Below are 17,447 nucleotides of genomic sequence, written 5' to 3'. Positions count from 1 at the left end.
GAGAAATGACCTCAAAAACCCGAAACAGGGCAGAAGGACGTGGAGAGGCGCCCCTGCTGAGGAGGCGGGGGCTCATTAACACCGCCCACCCCTCAACCGCTGCCCGTTACTAGGGCCACGGACTATCGTCAAGAGCCGAGCACGAGTACAACGGGGGCAGACAGTTAACTTCGCCCCCTCCCCATAGCGGAGTCTGAGGGAGCGTGGCCCCACCCCCTCAGCCAAGCCTCCGTCATTGCCCCGCCCCCTCCCTCCCCTCGGGCAGGAAGTGACCTCCGCGCGCGGAGCGGGGGGGGCGCCGCGCGCGCGCTCGGTTGCTTCGTCACCAGGAGCCGCTGCTGCGCGAGTCGGCGGGGCCGGGCGCGGCCATCGCGGCGGCGGTTGGGCGGCCGTTAGCCATGGCCGCGGGCGGGGAGGAGCGGCGCGGTGCCGGGCCGCAGAAGGAGGTGGCGTACAACCGCCTGCTGCCCTACGGCGCCCGGCTGGAGGCCGAGGCCGCCTCCCTGCTCGCATGCATCAAAGGCAACCTGGGCCGCGCCGTGCAGCTCCGCGAGCTCTGGCCCGGCGGCCTCTTCTGGACCCGCAAGCTCGCCACGTGAGTCCTGGGGGAGGCTGGGTTACGGCGCGGGGGCCGGCGGCGGCTCTGTGCCCTTGAGTCCGGCTCGCTGCTCCGTGCCCGAGGCTGGGCCGCTTCAAGGAGCGACAAACCCCTCCCGCTTCCCGAGCCGGTTGCAGTGCCTGGGGCGAGTCGCAGATTTCCACAAGTTCAGGGCTGGGAGGGACCTTGTGAGATCATCGGGTCCAGTCCCCCTGCTCTGGGTTGGAAAGACTGCTGGGGCCAAATAACCCCTTGAAGTAAGGGGTTGGGAGGGTGTCCTGGAGGCTGCAGGGTGCTGAGGGTTCTGGGTGGGAGCTACTTGTCTTCCTGTGGTGGCTGGGATGGGCCTGGAGGTTGAGTGTGCCTTTGCTCCAGATACGTTCAGGGATGTATTTAGTAACCGTGTAGGTCTGAGACTAAAAGAAATGTGAAACTTTACAACTCTTGGTTCAGGGTTGATAGCTTTTATTAGACCAACTAGGAAATGTTTCTTAGTTCAGATCATCTCTTGGTTCAGAGGTGATACCTTTTATTAGACTGACTAAGAAATCTTTCTTGGCTCATCTAATAAAAGGTATCGCCTCTGAACCAAGAGTTTGAGAGTTCTGCACTTCTTTTCCAGGCAGTGGTTGTTGGGGTAAAGGTGGCTTTCTGGTCAGCCTCCTGCAGCCCTGCCACTGAGTTGGAAACCAGTCACTTGTCTAGGGAACGGCATGTTGAAGTGCCCCCTCGGGATGTTTTGGGGTGAGGGGGGGTGTTGGTGTAAGGACATAGGCAGACAAGGTTATTTGGGTAAGTGTGATATCTTCTGTTAAATAAAACCCAACTGCATAGTTGGAAAACTTGCTCTTTGCAAGTTCTGCATTGTGGCTTAAGCTTCTTTTTGGCCCTGGAGAAAACAACAGCAGACTCCCTCTATGCCTGAAGAAGGGTGTCTGTGCCTGAGAGCTTACAAATAATGTTTTTTTCCCCCCAACTATTCAGTTGGGTAAATATAAAATCTTGTATTAAACCAGCTAACTTTGTTTCTGTCAGGATGGGAATCTTTCCAAATGGGGATTCAGTTCAGGACGATGCAGGATTTAAATCTTGTAAAATAAAGCCTTGAAAGATTGCATTTGTGCTGCACTGGTTCAGTACCAGAAGTCTTGGTGTAAACACAATGATTGTTCAATTGTGTTAACAAAATCCTAGCAGCGGCAGAAAGAACAGGGCATCAAACATGGCCTTCACTAACCCAGTCAGAGCACTCATGCCAGTGCGGGTGATAGTGCTGGTGAGAACAGTTTCTAAAAATCCCTCCTGCTGGCAAAATCAGGAAGCGTTTTGATTCTGAGGACTGTGTCAAAGTGCAAGTGAAAATTTCCCTGGGTACTAATGATGCTCTTTCTGGCTCAGTCTTGTCATATGATGCCATTTTTATAAAAATGGACTGCCACAACTATAGTTAGTGCACCACATCCCTGTGATTAAAAATTCTGTCTTTACTAAATACTGTGTATCCCTACAGTGGTGACATTTGTTACATATGCAGACTAATGAGCGTCAAGTTACTGTCAAGCTCTGTGATGGCTTGTGTTTAATTGTCGTAAATGATAAATAGATTGTGAAGCTGATCTGCGCTTCCAGAATTTAAAAAAAAGGAAAAATAATATTTGAATATGCTTTTTGAACATTTAAGAATTTAATAAATATCTGGGTATTTAAAAATCTGCTTTTGTAAAAATAAATAAATAAAACCCCAACAAAAAACAGTGCAAATGACCTTATGTTTACCAAGTAGCTTTCTTGGATAGAATTACAGTGCTAGTTGCAAAATGACTTGCAAGATTGCATTATGAGACTTTTGTACCTGATTGGACATGGTGATACTGTTTTTCCTGTAGACATCTGCTAACTCATACTGTTTACAGTGATGCCTCTTGTTTTTTTAAGTCTTGTGGCAAAAGTTCATATGCCAATATTTTCAAAACACTTGTGGCAGTTGTCAGTGGCCAAGAGGAAGGGCAGCCTCTTATAGGTAGGGTGACTTGAGAAAGCAGCAGGACACTTGTTAGCATTAAGCCTTTTGCAACTTCAGAGTGCGACTGTTTTATACACTAGCGGTTACTAAACTGCAGCTACTGCTGGTAGTTTAATCTGTAGGACAATACGCATAGCTCATCCAGAATAGCTATTATGCTACTTCTGTGAATCTCAAAAAGAAGAAGCAGGTGTAATTAGTGTGCTTTGCCACCTATTCTTTGAAGTTTGAATTCACTGTAGGTGTAGTGCAGCTTGCACGATGTCCTTTATTTTGTCCGAAGACTTCCCTGTTGTAATATAATGCATTCCAGAGCCCGGAGTCCACGTTTTTATGTTTGGTGTGGGGAGCAGAGGGAAACAAAACTTGGTGCTAGTTTCATATTCGCTTCTGTAGTTTCACTCTGCTTTTGACACTTCTGTTTCCTTAACTTGACTAGACAAAATAGTTTATGTATGAAAACACATCATATGGGTCTGAATATTTTAGAATAAATTTCAGTATATGAAGATTTAAGTATTTTGGCCTGAGTCAAACTGATGTCAAGTGAAGTCTTTCATTTTATTGTCAGTGCATTATACAGTCTGTGGTAATGGGTAAAAACTTCTTCGCATCTTGAATCGGGGTGGATTGATTTTTATATCGGGTCCATTTAAATAACTGATTTAAATCAGCAAGCCTAAAACTGGATTTAAATAATTGATTTTTATCAACTTTCCCATTGCATTTTTTTTAAAAGAAAGGTGTGTTTTCATTGGTCGATATAATAATTTAATAAATGTTGATTTCATTTTCAACTAAATACAGTTTTTACAGTAGCTCTGTAAATACGCTTCCACATGGCTCCTTACTCTGCTCCACTCTCTTATCTACACAAGAAAATACCAGCAAACCAAGACTCCTTCTCCCTGTGACTTAACCCATCACATCCTTCCCCATTTCTCCTCACTCCAAGAAAAAATACCCTCCCTGCTAATAATCCATGGTTTGTGGTCTTATGACCCTCTGGCGTTGTGTGCTGCAGTATTTTAGTTTTCAGACATGGATAGAGGATTTGAGAAGTTAATGTTTACATCTCTGTACACATGCAAAGGGACCAAGGGCCATTTGACTAAAGTACCCAGAACCATTCAGAAGCAAGGGGTTGGTAGTTACTGAGCAGGTGGTTGTTTTTCCATGAGCTGGAGAGTAAGCCTCCACTGTAGGTGCAGAAGCATAAATACTCATAATCTGAAATCTTGGGTACAGAGAATAAAACAAGTTTGATACCATCCATGTGGGCTCAGTGGATAATCCTGTTTAAGGAGTACACATGGTATCTGCTGAAGTCAGAGGCCAGGTTTCAACACTTGATATGACTTTGCAGATCCTTTGCATCCAGTAGTATCTGTCCTGCATCCCTTTCAGGATCAAGCCCCCAGTATGTGAAATATTGTGCCGTATTTTTAAAGCCTGACCTCAAAAGTTGTGGTGGGGCAGGGTGTCCTGCATTCTTATATTGAAGAAAATTGGCTTTTAATTCCAGGGTTTGAGACTCATTGACTCAATGTATTATTTAAATTCTTTTAGTGGATTATGTTCAGCTCACCTTAAAATGTAGTTTGGCTTACTGCCACAGTTATTTTGCATGTTTCATTTTGGTGATGTAAATGTACTCTTGCACAGTGTGGGGGGACAGGAATGCTTTCTCCCATTAAGCAGACATTCATACAGTTATTTTTGTCCATGTGTCACTTAATGTGAGTTGTCCGTTGAAGTCATGGGGTTATTTTTTACAAGTGAAATTCTTTGTATCATTTAGCAAAAAACTAAGATGTAAATTTTGAACCAGTTTCCATTATAAGCCCTAATTTTAGTATTCCCAGTTCCTTCCAGTTTTGGTTAGCAAATTCTTTTGTCCTGTGAAGTGGTGCATTTGTCCTGAAAGCAAGAGGGAAAACTTATAGAAAACATGTTATTTTTTTTTTAATTGACTTAGTTTGCTTAGATTTTATCTAGTTAAAAAGCTTCCGTTTCCCTTTTTTGTTAAATTTTCTTGAAAAGTTGTGCTTAACCAATACTCTTGAAATAGCGTCTATAGTGGACTAATGTATTATAGCTTATGATTTCTTACAGGATATACAAGATCATTACATACTTTCTTGCATACGTAATGTGCCTTGGAATATGACTTCTACCTTCCCAAAAATCAAGGTACAATGAGGAGAGAAAGTTCTCTCCACGCGTTCCTCCCCAAGTTAGCTGCACAGAGCAGGGACAGAGCTAACTTTTCCTTTTTCCCCCAACTCTTCCCAAAGTGGCAGTGGAAATAGGGGGATGAAAGTACCTTCCCACTTTCTAACCAAACTAGGCTGCAGCTTTTCTTTCCCCCTATACCCAGCTGAAGTCCAAATTAGAACTCTAATTCAAATTGCACAGTGGACGTTCACTGTGCAGAACTAATCTGAGGCATGTTTCCAACTGGCTGACAAAACGAGAGGAAGGAGAGCAAGGTTTTGTTAGATTTCTGATGGACTCCAGAGGATATGAGTCAAAAGGAGTAGAATTTCAAGTTTACTGTGAAATGCTATCTTAACTCAGTATATATGTGTGTGTGCATGTGTTTGGTCTTTGTAACATTAACCTTCCTCTGAAAGGACAATAATTCAATATTTTTTGTTGTCCAGCACTTTTATTTTGGGTGTTTAAAGTATTCTGGAAGGACTTGAGCATAGGGTAGTGGTAAAAGCAAACAACTTCAATTCCCCATATAGTTTGGTGCATGTGAATGGAGGCTTGGGAGGCTCCCAACAGCCTTGTAGGATTCTGAACTGTTGTACCCATGCAGTTCTTATTTATTTGGTCATATTTTTTTCTCTGATGAGAAAGTGTTAGGTACTTTGAACACACTAAGTCTTGTTGCTTTTCCTTTTTAAGTATTGCTGAGGACACCCTGAGTAGACTGTATTTTATAATATTGTCTTGGTGACATTTGGGTCAATTGAAGATGAATGATCTGATTCTCTCCCCTTCCCCAGTCTGCTTGCATAAAGAAATCTCTCTTTGAAGTCGTAAAAATAGAAGCCATTTGACATCTAGTTTTGTTTTCTTCATAGTGAGATGTCATGCTTTGGGAACTAGGGTAGGTTTGTGCTTGTTTCCCCTTTACATTCTTACAGGAGCAATATTTAGTATAGCAGAACTGCTTTTACCTTTTCTGAAACTTGTTAATGGTTAAATTTTTTTAAATTCCATGAGTGCTGGCAAAGACACCCAAGTTTTCTCCTGTATGACACTTCTTTTCTTTCTCCTGATACTAAGTTAATTGAACCTTACTGAGTTTTACTCCAAACGAATTCATGCATATTAGCATCCTTGCCAGTTGTGGTTTGGGCTTCTGCATTAATTTTATTTTCTTAAAAGATTTTGAATACTACATTTTGATGAAATAGGACTGTTATACCTGTTAGTTTGCTGCTAGTTATTTTGAGGCACTTCCTACAAATTAATTGGAAAGTAGAGCATTATTAATAACTACAGGCTGTGGAAAAGGAACTAAATAAGTAATTACCATCACTTAAACCTCTCTTTCAGGATCTTCCTCTTCCACAGTTGATACTGATGTGTGCCCATTGGTGCTTCTGCTGCACAGGCTGGGAGCTGGTATAAGCTGTGGACAGGGCTGATATGGGCATACGTGCCTGGCATGATGCAGCAGCTGGAGCCACTAGCTTCCTGCAGGCTAGATCCCATGACTTTGTGGGCTGGGTATAATCAGTTGGTGGGCTAAATCCAGCTTGTAAGCTGTATTTTGCCCACCCCTGCTCTAGTCTCTGGACTACAAAGTGTCTGGAGGAGTGGTCTCAATGGTAAAGGGTGTACTTGCCCCCTCAGGTACAGACCAGATGCAGGGGGAGGGGCTGGAGGGTGGGAAAAAACAGGGCACAGCAAGGTGTAACATCTTTTCCCTCCTATTTTCAGCTGGAACCAGGTAAATCCAGTTCAGTGGTTTTCACCTGGTGTGAACTTTTAGAAAGTTATGGAGGGGTGCCACTACATTCTGAAAGTTATGAATGGGTGCCTTGAGGCTAAAAAGGTTGAGGACCACTGTTCTATTGAAAAGGACTAGGGGGAGGTGTTAAAGCAGCAATTCTTAGTTTCTCAGCCAGGGTGTCATGGCATCTTTTTAAGGTTAGCTATATGAACATGGTTAGGTTTGCAAACGCTTACATGCATGGTTCACAAGGTAAATCCAGAGATTTCAAATAAGAATCCCTCTCTTTTGACCTGTTGTTCTTTTTCTGAGTTGTTTGCAATAGAAGACCTAGCTGTATTAATTTTCTGTAGTTAAAAAATGAATGAAATCCAAGAGCTGGCACTTTCCATGGCATGCCTTGAATATGAAAATGTTGAGAAGTCCTGATTTAAAATCTTCCCTGATTATTACTAATTCTTGGTCTAGTCCAGCAACCGTTGCATATTTCTTCCCTGAAACAAACCTAGAAGAGGATGAGAAAGATGTAGCAAAGCAAGGTCAAAGGAATTTAGGTTTGCTTGTGATTAGTTAAAGTCCTTTTTTTGGTTAGTTTACTAATTTATAAATATGAAGGTTTGGGGATGAAAACATTTTGACTTTCAGAAAGAAAACTGGAAAGAAAAGTATAGGAAAATGAGACATTATCAATTTGAGGAAGTGTTGTAAAGCCAAAATGATATGCAGAACAGTTGTGAGGTATGCTTCTCTGGCATATCTCACCCAGGGCACTTAATGTTAAATGCAGTTTAAAATAAAAGCAGCACTTAAGTCTGTCAAAATCACAATAGCTGGACAATAACAAGGAAGGGAAGGTATGCTCCTGTGTATTTGTAGTAGTTCATGGCTGTGCTGCCTATAAAAAGCACCACTAAGTTTTGCTATAGCAAGTTCCCTTTTTTAGTAGGAAGCTCCTCTCTTTATTTTCCCTATCTAAACATGGAAGCAGGTAGGACAGTGTACTAGATTTTTTTGTTGTGTGAAACATTAAGTCTATTTTACAGAAATTAAATATGAAAGAGTTAGGATCTGTGGCACTGACTGACTGCAGCCTGCCTTGCTGTCCTTCATGGAATTTTTACTTGTGGTGCTGCATATGTTCAGGCTCCTTTTTGGAATTCCATCTTCTGCATTAACCTCTGCTGTATGCAATGGAAGCTTCACACACAGTGGAAGTGGAGAGAGAGTTTCTTTTACTCTTTTAGAAGAGTACAAGTGTCTGCTAATGCATTCCCTCCCATCCTGTGTCACTGAGACCCTTAGTAGACATGAAAGTATAGTAAAAGTACAGTGGGGTCTGATGCGGGATACTGACAGTTATGCTTCCTGTCCTGTGACATGCATGACAGGGGCGATTGTGGGATTCTGCATCAGGTCCCACTTTAAGACATGATTAATCTGTTAATTACGTTTTAAGCATAATGTCTGTTAGGGACATTGGGCTCTAGCTTAGAGACTATGAATAAATTTAGTGCTTACTTCCACAGCTTATTACTTTCTACTTTCCATGGCACTGACCCAGTGGAGAAGTCGGAGCATGTGGCCTTTCCTGGTTGTAGCCCAGGCTGGCTTGCCATGCTGGGCCTTGGGTTTGGGGAATTTGGCAGAGAGCGGGGGAGTTTTATTAATAGCCACTGCTCCTCTGCCGCCAAATTTCCTTGCCTGTCGGGAGCCCTGGAGGCCTGATGGGATGACTTTGCAGGCTGCATTTGGCACACAGACTGGTGGTTGAGCACCCTTGGTCCAAGGGGTTTTGTCTAGAGGTGCACCAGTACATTGGTCTATATTGTATTGGCACTGATAAAAGGAAAATTTGATGTCATCAGCTGTTGGCTTTTTTGGCCTGTGGCCAAAAAAATGGCACACAGCCAGCATGGCAGCTTGGAGAGCAGTGTCTAGCTGGTAAGTCTGTTAGGGTGAAGGGGCGGGAGGAAGGGGCAGATCGAGGCCCCCTAAGTGAGGGAGGGAGTGGGGCAGGCACGTGCTGCCCAGCGGGCAGGGCAGGATGTGGGACGGAGCTGCAAGAGGCTTATTTGTGGGGTGCAGCTCCCAATGCTGCGTGCAGCCCTGGGGCAGGCATAGGGGGCATGTCCCCCAGGTCTGTGCGTAGGGCTAGGGCAGGCTGCCGCTGGTGCTGGGGGCAGTGCTGGGCTCTTCCCAGTGGTGGGACTGGGCCGGGGCTATGCTCGGGGTTGGCAGCTGGGGTGGCAGCACTCAGACTGGGCCTACAGGGTGGGTTCCCCTGTAAACTCCCCTTCCAGCGCTGCCACCCACCTCTAACACTGCCACCTACCCCTAGCACAGCCCCGGCCCAGCCCCCCTGCTGGGAAGAGGCCAACATCAGCCCCGGCCCTAGTCTGCAGTGGCAGCCCGCCCTTACCCCTCACAGATCTGGGAGGCACATGGCTCCCATGCCTGCCCTGGGGTGCGTGCAGTGGTGGGAACCATGGTCCCTGGATGAGCTGCTTGTGGCTCTGTCCCATGTCCAGCCCTGGCTATGCAGCGCCGGCCCCAGCCCTCTTTCTCCCTTGCCAATCTGCTCCCACCCTGCCCCCCAGCAGACTTACCAGCCAGACGCTGCTCTCCAAGCTGCTGGGCTGTATATAGGGAATTGGATCAGTATTGGCCAATATGGCTCATTAATCGGCCATTGTTATTGGCCCAGAAAATCTTTATTGGTACATCCCTAGTTTTGTCTAATAGTGACAAAATTGTTGTACTTGATACTAGTACTTGGTGAAGTTATGAGCATCAGAAGATGACATGAGCTCTATGAAACCTTTGGATAACCATTGCAAAGTTTGAAAAATGCACTCAACATCTGATCTAAGAGCTAAAGTCTATGCATTGGGATGTACTTCACCAGTATCTTAAGCCACTTGTTCTTCTGAAGCAGCAGGAGAATGGTATATAACTCCTGCTGTTTGGTTTTAGGTTTCGCCAGATGAATTTTGTGTTGCCGATTAACTAAAATTGGACTACTCTTTGATTTTACATGATACTGGACTATTTCTTATGCACCTGATTATGTATCTGTCTCTCTGTAGACATCATTTACTATATTAGTTGCACTTGAAGCATGTTTGGAATGTTTTATAAACATAAAGACTAGAGACTTAATCATTTTATTGGGGGGGGGAAGAAAACTCAGATTCTGAAAACTGAGATTTTTTTCAAGTCCCTGGATACCACTGCATCTATTAATCTTTTGAATATATAGGTTTCCCTTGCTTTGTGGGTCCTGTATGTGCAAATTCGCACTTATGCAGTGATCCTTCTCAACCTGGAAGGACGTGGGCAGTGGGGTTCCGCAGGGCTCGGTCCTTGGGTCCACACTGTTCAACATCTTCATCAGCGATTTGGATGAGGGCGTAAAAAGCACCCTGTTCAAATTTGCTGATGACACTAAGATGTGGGGGGACGTGGGCACATTGGAAGGATGCAACAGGCTACAATCAGACCTAGACAGGTTACAAGGGTGGGCGGACGAGAATAGGATGGGTTTCAACACAGACAAGTGCAAGGTGATGCACCTCGGGAGGAACAACTAGCACCATACCTACAGGTTGGGGAACTCCCCTCTTGTCAGCACGGAGGATGAAAGGGATCTGGGGGTCGTCACTGACTCCAAGATGAACATGGGCCGGCAGTGTGGGGAGGCAGTCAACCGCACCTTGGCATGCATCCACAGATGCATCTCGAGCAGGTCCAAGGAGGTGATCCTCCCCCTCTATGCGGCACTGGTCAGGCCGTAGATGGAGTACTGCATCCAGTTCTGGGCACCGCACTTCAAGAGGGATGTCGACAGCATGGAGATGGTCCAGAGGAGGGCCACTCGTATGATCAGGAGACAACAGGGCAGGCCCTATGAGGAGAGGCTGCGGGACCTGAACCTGTTCAGCCTCCAAAAGAGAAGGCTGAGAGGGGATCTTGTGGCCTGTTATAAACTAGTCAGAGGGGACCAGCAGGCACTGGGGGAGTCACTGTTCCCCCGAGCACCGCCAGGAGTGACCAGGAATAACGGTCACAAGCTGGCAGAGGGTAGGTTTAGGTTAGATATCAGGAGGCGCTACTTCACAGTCAGGGTGGCTAGGGTCTGGAACCAGCTTCCAAGAGAAGTGGTGCTGGCCCCTACCCTGGGGGTGTTTAAGAGGAGGTTAGATGTACATCTTGCTGGGGTCATTTGACCTCAGTATTCTTTCCTGCCATGACAGGGGGTCGGACTAGATGATCTGCTCAGGTCCCTTCCGACCCTAGAAACTATGAAACTATGTTTCTGTAGTCGCCATCCCCATTATGATAGTGCCATGTGCTTGTGTGTCCTGCCTGCTGTTGGTGAGTACCAAAATTGTCTTGTAGAAATGGGTCTGGGGGTTGGGTACAGTTGAGGCCTTGAAATATATCCCCGTTTGTTACATTGTAAAGTGGGTTCCCTTTATGCAAATTTGAGTTATGCACCTTTTTCCAAGAACGCATGTACAGGAGACCCTCACCATTTGCGGGAGATCCATTTTGGAGATCCCCATGAATGGCGAAATCTGTTAATACTGACGGGGCTACCCATCAGACCCCACAGCTGCCCCCTGCTCTCTCCGTGAGCCTGGGGACTGACCATTGCTGCCTCCAGGGGAGAAGATGCCGCCCCTGTTCCTGGTGCTCCTCCTCTGCCCACCAAGCTCTGCTCTCTGCTCCACCCTCTCCAGCTCTGCCCTCCCCTGCCCCATGCAGTGCTCCATATCTGGCTTAACTGCAGAGGCAGGAGCTCAGCGTAGTGCCAGAGGGAGCCACAGTGGTGCTCACCCCAATTCGTGCATTTGGCATGGCGTACTGCGAATACTCAAATCCATGAATAGCAAGGGTTTCCTGTAGAGCATAAAGCAAGGGAAATGTGTATTCTTTTTTTATGACTATGAACTTATTTATGTGAAAGCTTAATGCTTGTGTAAATAAGTGGTAGGTGCCCACAGTCCAAAGAAATTTCCTTATTTACTACTGTTCAGTGGGCAAAAAGGATTTTAATCTGCTACTGGACAATTTCTTATAACTGATATATACTAACCAATATATTTTATGTAACCCACATCTTTTCTTCCAACACTAGTTGGGAAAATTGGGGTACTAATTATATGTGAGGAAAAGGTGTAGAGATTTGGGTGGTGGAGGGGTGCAGAGTGGTGGTAGCATCAATTAATGCAGCACGCCGTATCGGGCCACAGAAACCCCAGGCCTCTGGTACTTATCTGTTGAGATTTTTTTTTTTTCTTCCCCTTCTTTTCTTGAGGCTTTCCATACATAGGTTTTGTGTGGTACTTGGAGCCATGTCATATGTGAGAAAGTACTTGAACACAGTTGTGCCCTTACATTTTTAAAAATCATTTCCTAAAACTGAGTAGTCTTCAAATTATTCCTCTAAGCACGTTTTGTGTTTCTTAAATTAACCTAAGACATTACCTGTGGCTAGGAGGTGCTGAGACAGGCCATTATATAGAAGGAGCTTAGCAAGGCTTAACTTCCTGCTTGAACAGTAATATATCTCCTTTCTGGCCTTGAGTTCTTTAGGTGAGCTAGTCCTCTGGAATCGCTCTTCTTGTCCTCATGCAGTGTAGCATCATTTCCTTTTAGGAGGGTATTGTGCCAGGCTTGGCTTGCACACACGTACACGGTGTGTTTTAAATGTCTATAAAATGATACAACTTTGTGTAGGGCCATATAACTTCCTTTGAAATGAGGCATACCAAGTGTGTTTGCATTAGTAAATGTTACTGCACTTAAAGTATGGTCATACAAAGTTTATATGATTTAACTAAATTGCTTTTTTAAAGCAATTGAGACCACCTAAAGTGGTGTGCATGTGTGCAAGACTACAGGAGAGATAAGTACGTACTGCGCCTTTTCTGAGGGGGAGAGAGAGATTGATTAAGGGAGGCATTTTTGCCAAGGGCTTAACTAGTAAAATGTTTTCTTAAGCACATGCGCTTGTAGGCTTGGCAGTACCTGTAAGGAGAAATGCAAGGTGCTGCACCTAGGGAGGAAAAAATGTCCAGCACACCTACTGCCTAGGAAATGACCTGCTCGGCAGCACAAAAGCAGAAAAGGATCTCGGAGTCCTAGTGGACTCCAAGATGAACAGTGATGAAGTCATCAGCAAAGCTAACGGCACTTTATCATGCATCAGCAGATACACAACAAACAGAACCAAGGAGGTGATACTTCCCCTCTATCAGGCACTGGTCAGACGGCAGTTGGAATACTGCATCCAGTTTTGGGTGCCACACTTTAAGAGGGATATGGGTAACCTGGAGAAGGGTCCAGAGAAGGGCCACTTGTACGGTTAAAGGCTTGCAAGCCAAGCTCTATGAGGAGAGACTAGGGTACCTGGACCTCTTCAACCTCTGCAAGAGAAGGTTGAGAGGTGACCTTGTGGCTGCCTCTAAATTCATCATGGGGATGCAGAAGGGAATAAGTGAGGCTCTGTTCACCAAGGTACCCCTGGGGGTTACAAGAAATAATGCCCATGAGCTAGCAGAGAGCAGATTTAAACTGGACATTAGGAAGAACTTCAGAGTTAGAGTGGGCAAAATTTGGAATGGGCTCCCAAGGGAGGTGGTGCTCTCCCCTATCCTGGGGGTCTTCAAGAGGAGATTGGATGGGTACCTGGCTGGGGTCATCTGAACCCAGTACTCTTTCCTGCCTATGCAGGGGGTCGGACTTGATCTACTGAGGTCCCTTCCGACCCTAACATCTATGAATCTCTATGCTAGCACCATGACCAAAAGAGACCTGGGGGTCATGACTGACCATAAGATGAATATGAGCCACCAATGCGATACCACAGCTGGCAAAACGAACAAAATTCTGGCTTGCATTTACCGATGCATCTCCAGTAAAACCCAGGATGTCATCTTTCCACTGTACTCAGCCTTGGAGAGGCTGCAGCTGGAGTACTGCATCCAATTCTGGGCTCCACCAGTTAGGAAGGACATGGAGAAGCTTGACAGAGTCCAGAGGAGAGCCATGTGCATGGTCAGAGGGCAGGAGAGCAGGCCTTGTGAAGAGAGGCTGTGAGCTATGGGACTCTTCAACCTGGAGAAGCACAGGCTCAGGGGTGGCTTGGTGGCAGCCTATAAGTATATAATGGGTGTGCATCAGGATCTGGGGAAACACCTATTCACCAGAGCACCCCAGGGGATGACAAGGTCCAATGGTCACAAACTCCTGCAAGACTGTTGTGAGCTGGACTCAAGGAAAAACTTCTTTACTGTCCGAGCCTTCAAGGTCTGGAACAGACTCCCCCCGCAGAGGTGGTGCAAGCACCTACTCTGGATGCTTTCAAGAAACATTTGGACATTTATCTTGCTGGGATCCTTTGACCTTAGCTGACTTCCTGCCCCTTGGGCAGGGGGCTGGACCTGATGATCTAACGAGGTCTGTTCCAGCCCTAACGTCTATGAAATCTATGAAGTTCACTTCAGGCCAAAGACAAGTTTGTTAAAATTTGTGCATAGCAAAGGTAAGAGCTGTGAAATGAGACGTACATGATACTACAGTAAAAGTAGTACATGATACTACAGTAAAAGTAGTACAGTCTAGCTGATTGCTAACTAGTGTTTTGAAAAGAGGATTGATCTAGTGTTGTCTCACCTGAATGGGCAAATAGTGCTTCAACTACAAAGCATATACGGGTTGAAAATTAAATCCATATAAAAACATGGCCTGCCTCTGTACATGGTCTTTTGTTGGAGTCAGCAATTTGAATCATGGCTGGTGGACCAGAAAAACCCACCACCCCAAAACAAAAGTTCAGGATGCTGGTGAACCAGCCTGTTTCTTGCCAGGTGACTAAAGCATATTAATTAACCCATTGTAACGTCTTACTAGAGTTGAGGCACATGTCGTTTAGTTTTTTTATTGCAAGTTTGCTGCGGAGAAGAGTCCTAGATGGCATATAGGGTTGGTCTCTCTGCTACCTTGCAGCAGAAATTATTGTTTTGTTGCTAAGAACTGTACAGTGGGATAACTAATTTGTCAGTTTTCGTGCAGTAAAAACATACCTTGGCCTTGAAGAGAGAACTTTAGTTTAGTTTGGGTACTGTGCAAAAACTCATGAAAAATAGCTATTTTTATCCATTATAACATAGCTGCTGACAGGCATGGGGGGAAAAAACTGGAAGGGGCGGTGCAGTAGTTTGACACAGCTCTGCAGTATCTGTATAGATCACATACTTCAGCAGGGCTTTTTGGCATGTTTATGTAAAGTTGATTCAATAGGCTATTAAATTAAAGTGCCAAAAAGCCCCATTGAAGTATTGGATCTGTACAGATGTTGGGCAAGCTGGGTCAAACTAATGGGATGCTTTTTCTGGGCATGAGCTGAGCTTGGGGAGGGGGCATGCTGAATTTAAAGTGCCTTTTTTGTGTGTGTGCATGTGTAAGCAGTCTATAATATATTTTAACAAAGCAAAAACAAACTATTTGTAAAACATTGCATTCTTTTGTTTAAAAAATTATTTTTTGACCTTGTATGAAAGATCCATAAAAATGAAAGGGCAAACTGGTTGGCTATACAAGGCTACTTATGAAAACCTGAATTCTTCATCTGTATAAAGTACATTGAATAAACCTGCGTTAGACCTTCTTCTTAGTCTGTGTACTACCCTTCTCCCAGCATCTTCCCAGAGTGACAGGCCCGAGATGTTTTCTCATTTGCCAGCTCTGTAAGACGTAACAGCACTATCCTGAAAATTCAGCTGTCTGCTTATGCAATCTTCAGATCCATCTCGGTTACTGCTATTCCTTCTTCCTGTAACTTCATAATTGCCTTCTAACTCCCTTACTGCTTGTAAAGTCACTGAAATAATTTCCATTCTCTCCCCCTCCAGTCAGCAGCTCCATACTGGATATCTGAGACTATTTCCTGGTCTCTCTTTGCCCCCTCCCCTCCAAACTTCCCTTCCTGCCTTTCCCCACTTGCTCACCCTACATGCTACTTCTAATGCAAGAGAGAACATGCATGAATGTATGAGAGAGAATGTCTATTTATACTCCTCAGCATCCATGATGCTTCCTTTTGTATTCTGTCATGCTTTGTTTTATATGTACTGATTCCATTTATGATTGCTTATAGATTGCTTACTACCCAGTGCACTGATTTTTCTGATTGAGGAAGTAGATAGTAGAGTCAACTCTGTAGGAGGTGGAGACCAGGAACTGGGAAAAGAACATGATATGCCTAACATGTTACATAACTGCAAGGAAACTTTTCTTGCAGTTGGTTCAGGGGTATAGGTTGTAGCTGTGTTGGTCCAAGGACATAGGCAGACAAGGTTCTTTGGGTAAATCTAATAACTGCAGGATGCTTCCTCAGCCTGACAAAGAGGGTATTTATACCTGAAAGTTTGCAAAGAAGAATTTTTCCAACTGTTGGAGTTGGAAGATATCAGATTTACCCAAAGAACCATGTCTACTTACTGTTTCAACCTTTTTGAGTAGAGAGTTTAGGAGAATTCTGCTCTTCTTGTGTCAGGGTGACCTTTTCATTAGAATAGTTTGCCATTCTGAGCCACTATTCCTGACCTCCCGTGAGAGGGGGTGTGCATATTCTAGAAGGCCATGGATGTTTTCTGCCTGACTCTCTAATAATAATTTCATTACAACATTATATAAAATAGGAATGATGAAATGTTTACAAATGAGGTAGCATTCCCAGGGGTGGCCTCTGCATGTTTTTCCTAAGATGTGACCCTTTGTGGTATTGAATGTCAGAGGCACTCTGAAAAAATCAGTGCCAGTCAGGACAGCATGAACATTCTCATCTGACACTGAACATTTGGAGCAGAAATTATACAGCACAGAAAATAAGGAGCGATTTTTAAAAAAGATGTTTTTAATTGCTTGCTATGAAGTCATTTTCCATAAATTAATTTACAAATAATTCCTATGACCTTGCTATAATCTACTAAAATAACAATTGAGGTCAGGTAATACATATTTGCTGCCGCAGTTTTGAGGAATGTCAAACCACTGAACTGGCAGACGTTAATCAGGAACCAGAGTTTGTTGAAGTGACAAAAAAGCTTCAGATAGTTGTTCTCTCTTCTGAAGACAAATTAAAATGAAAAAAATCAGTTTTGGTTTGATAACCAGCGTGCCCTAAGCATTAAACTCATTCAGTTTAAAGAAAGAATTTGTTTGCTTCTTCCAATCTTTGAATAGAACCTAGTGTTGCAAGATCTGCTAGCTTAAATCTCGCTGGATGGAGTTTCAAGAAACAACACGTTTCATTTGTTTAAGATGCAAATGCATTTTTTCTTGTGCGTCCAACACATGTAACATAACTATAAAAACGTCTCTTTATGAGGTGAAAACTATTTTCTACACTTTAATTATTCCAGTTGCCATCCAAAAGCATGATTTAAAATAATGAAATTGGTTAGAAATAGTCATTATTTGCTAACGTAATATGTAAAAGTTAAGAATATAAGGTTGAAATTACTAAATTCTCTCACATACACTATGTTCCTTCCAGGAAAAAAAGTCAGCTGCTGGAAATTGGGGGTGGGGGGAGGTTAAGCAGGGAAATATGGCAATAACAGCTTTTTCAGTAGGAGCCTCTGCCAAGTAAAGTAACTTGGTATGAGCTGCCCCTGTGTGGCATTACTTTCCCTTCCCCAATCAGAGGCTCATGTTGCATCCCACGCGCTCCTCCCTGGGCACCAGCTGGCAAGTGATGGCAGCACAGAGTCCCTGCTTCCAGCACTGATGCGGGCATGGGAGCGGGGGTGTACCCTGCTGCCACTTACCCAGCCAGTGCTGGG

General features: G+C 44.5%; 1 protein-coding gene across 2 annotated transcripts in view; it reads left to right on the top strand.

Annotated features, from left to right (window-relative positions):
• Positions 1 to 270: 270 nt before the first annotated feature.
• PSME4 (proteasome activator subunit 4) overlaps positions 271 to 17,447 on the top strand; it is a 114,988-nt gene continuing 97,811 nt past the window's right edge. Inside the window, exon 1 of one of the 2 annotated variants that reach the window (XM_090049420.1) lies at positions 271 to 595. In XM_090049420.1, the coding sequence (XP_089905546.1) occupies positions 399 to 595 (197 nt within the window). In that variant the 5' untranslated portion in view covers positions 271 to 398. The remainder of the gene's footprint in view (positions 596 to 17,447) is intronic. The other variant, XM_090049430.1, reaches the window with a different exon arrangement.

Source organism: Crocodylus siamensis, chromosome 1 (assembly GCF_052110815.1).
Source record: "Crocodylus siamensis isolate JL-2025a chromosome 1, ASM5211081v1, whole genome shotgun sequence".
Classification (NCBI taxonomy): domain Eukaryota; kingdom Metazoa; phylum Chordata; order Crocodylia; family Crocodylidae; genus Crocodylus; species Crocodylus siamensis.
Note: the sequence above shows the minus strand (reverse complement) of the source record. Positions and strands in the feature narration are given on the sequence as shown.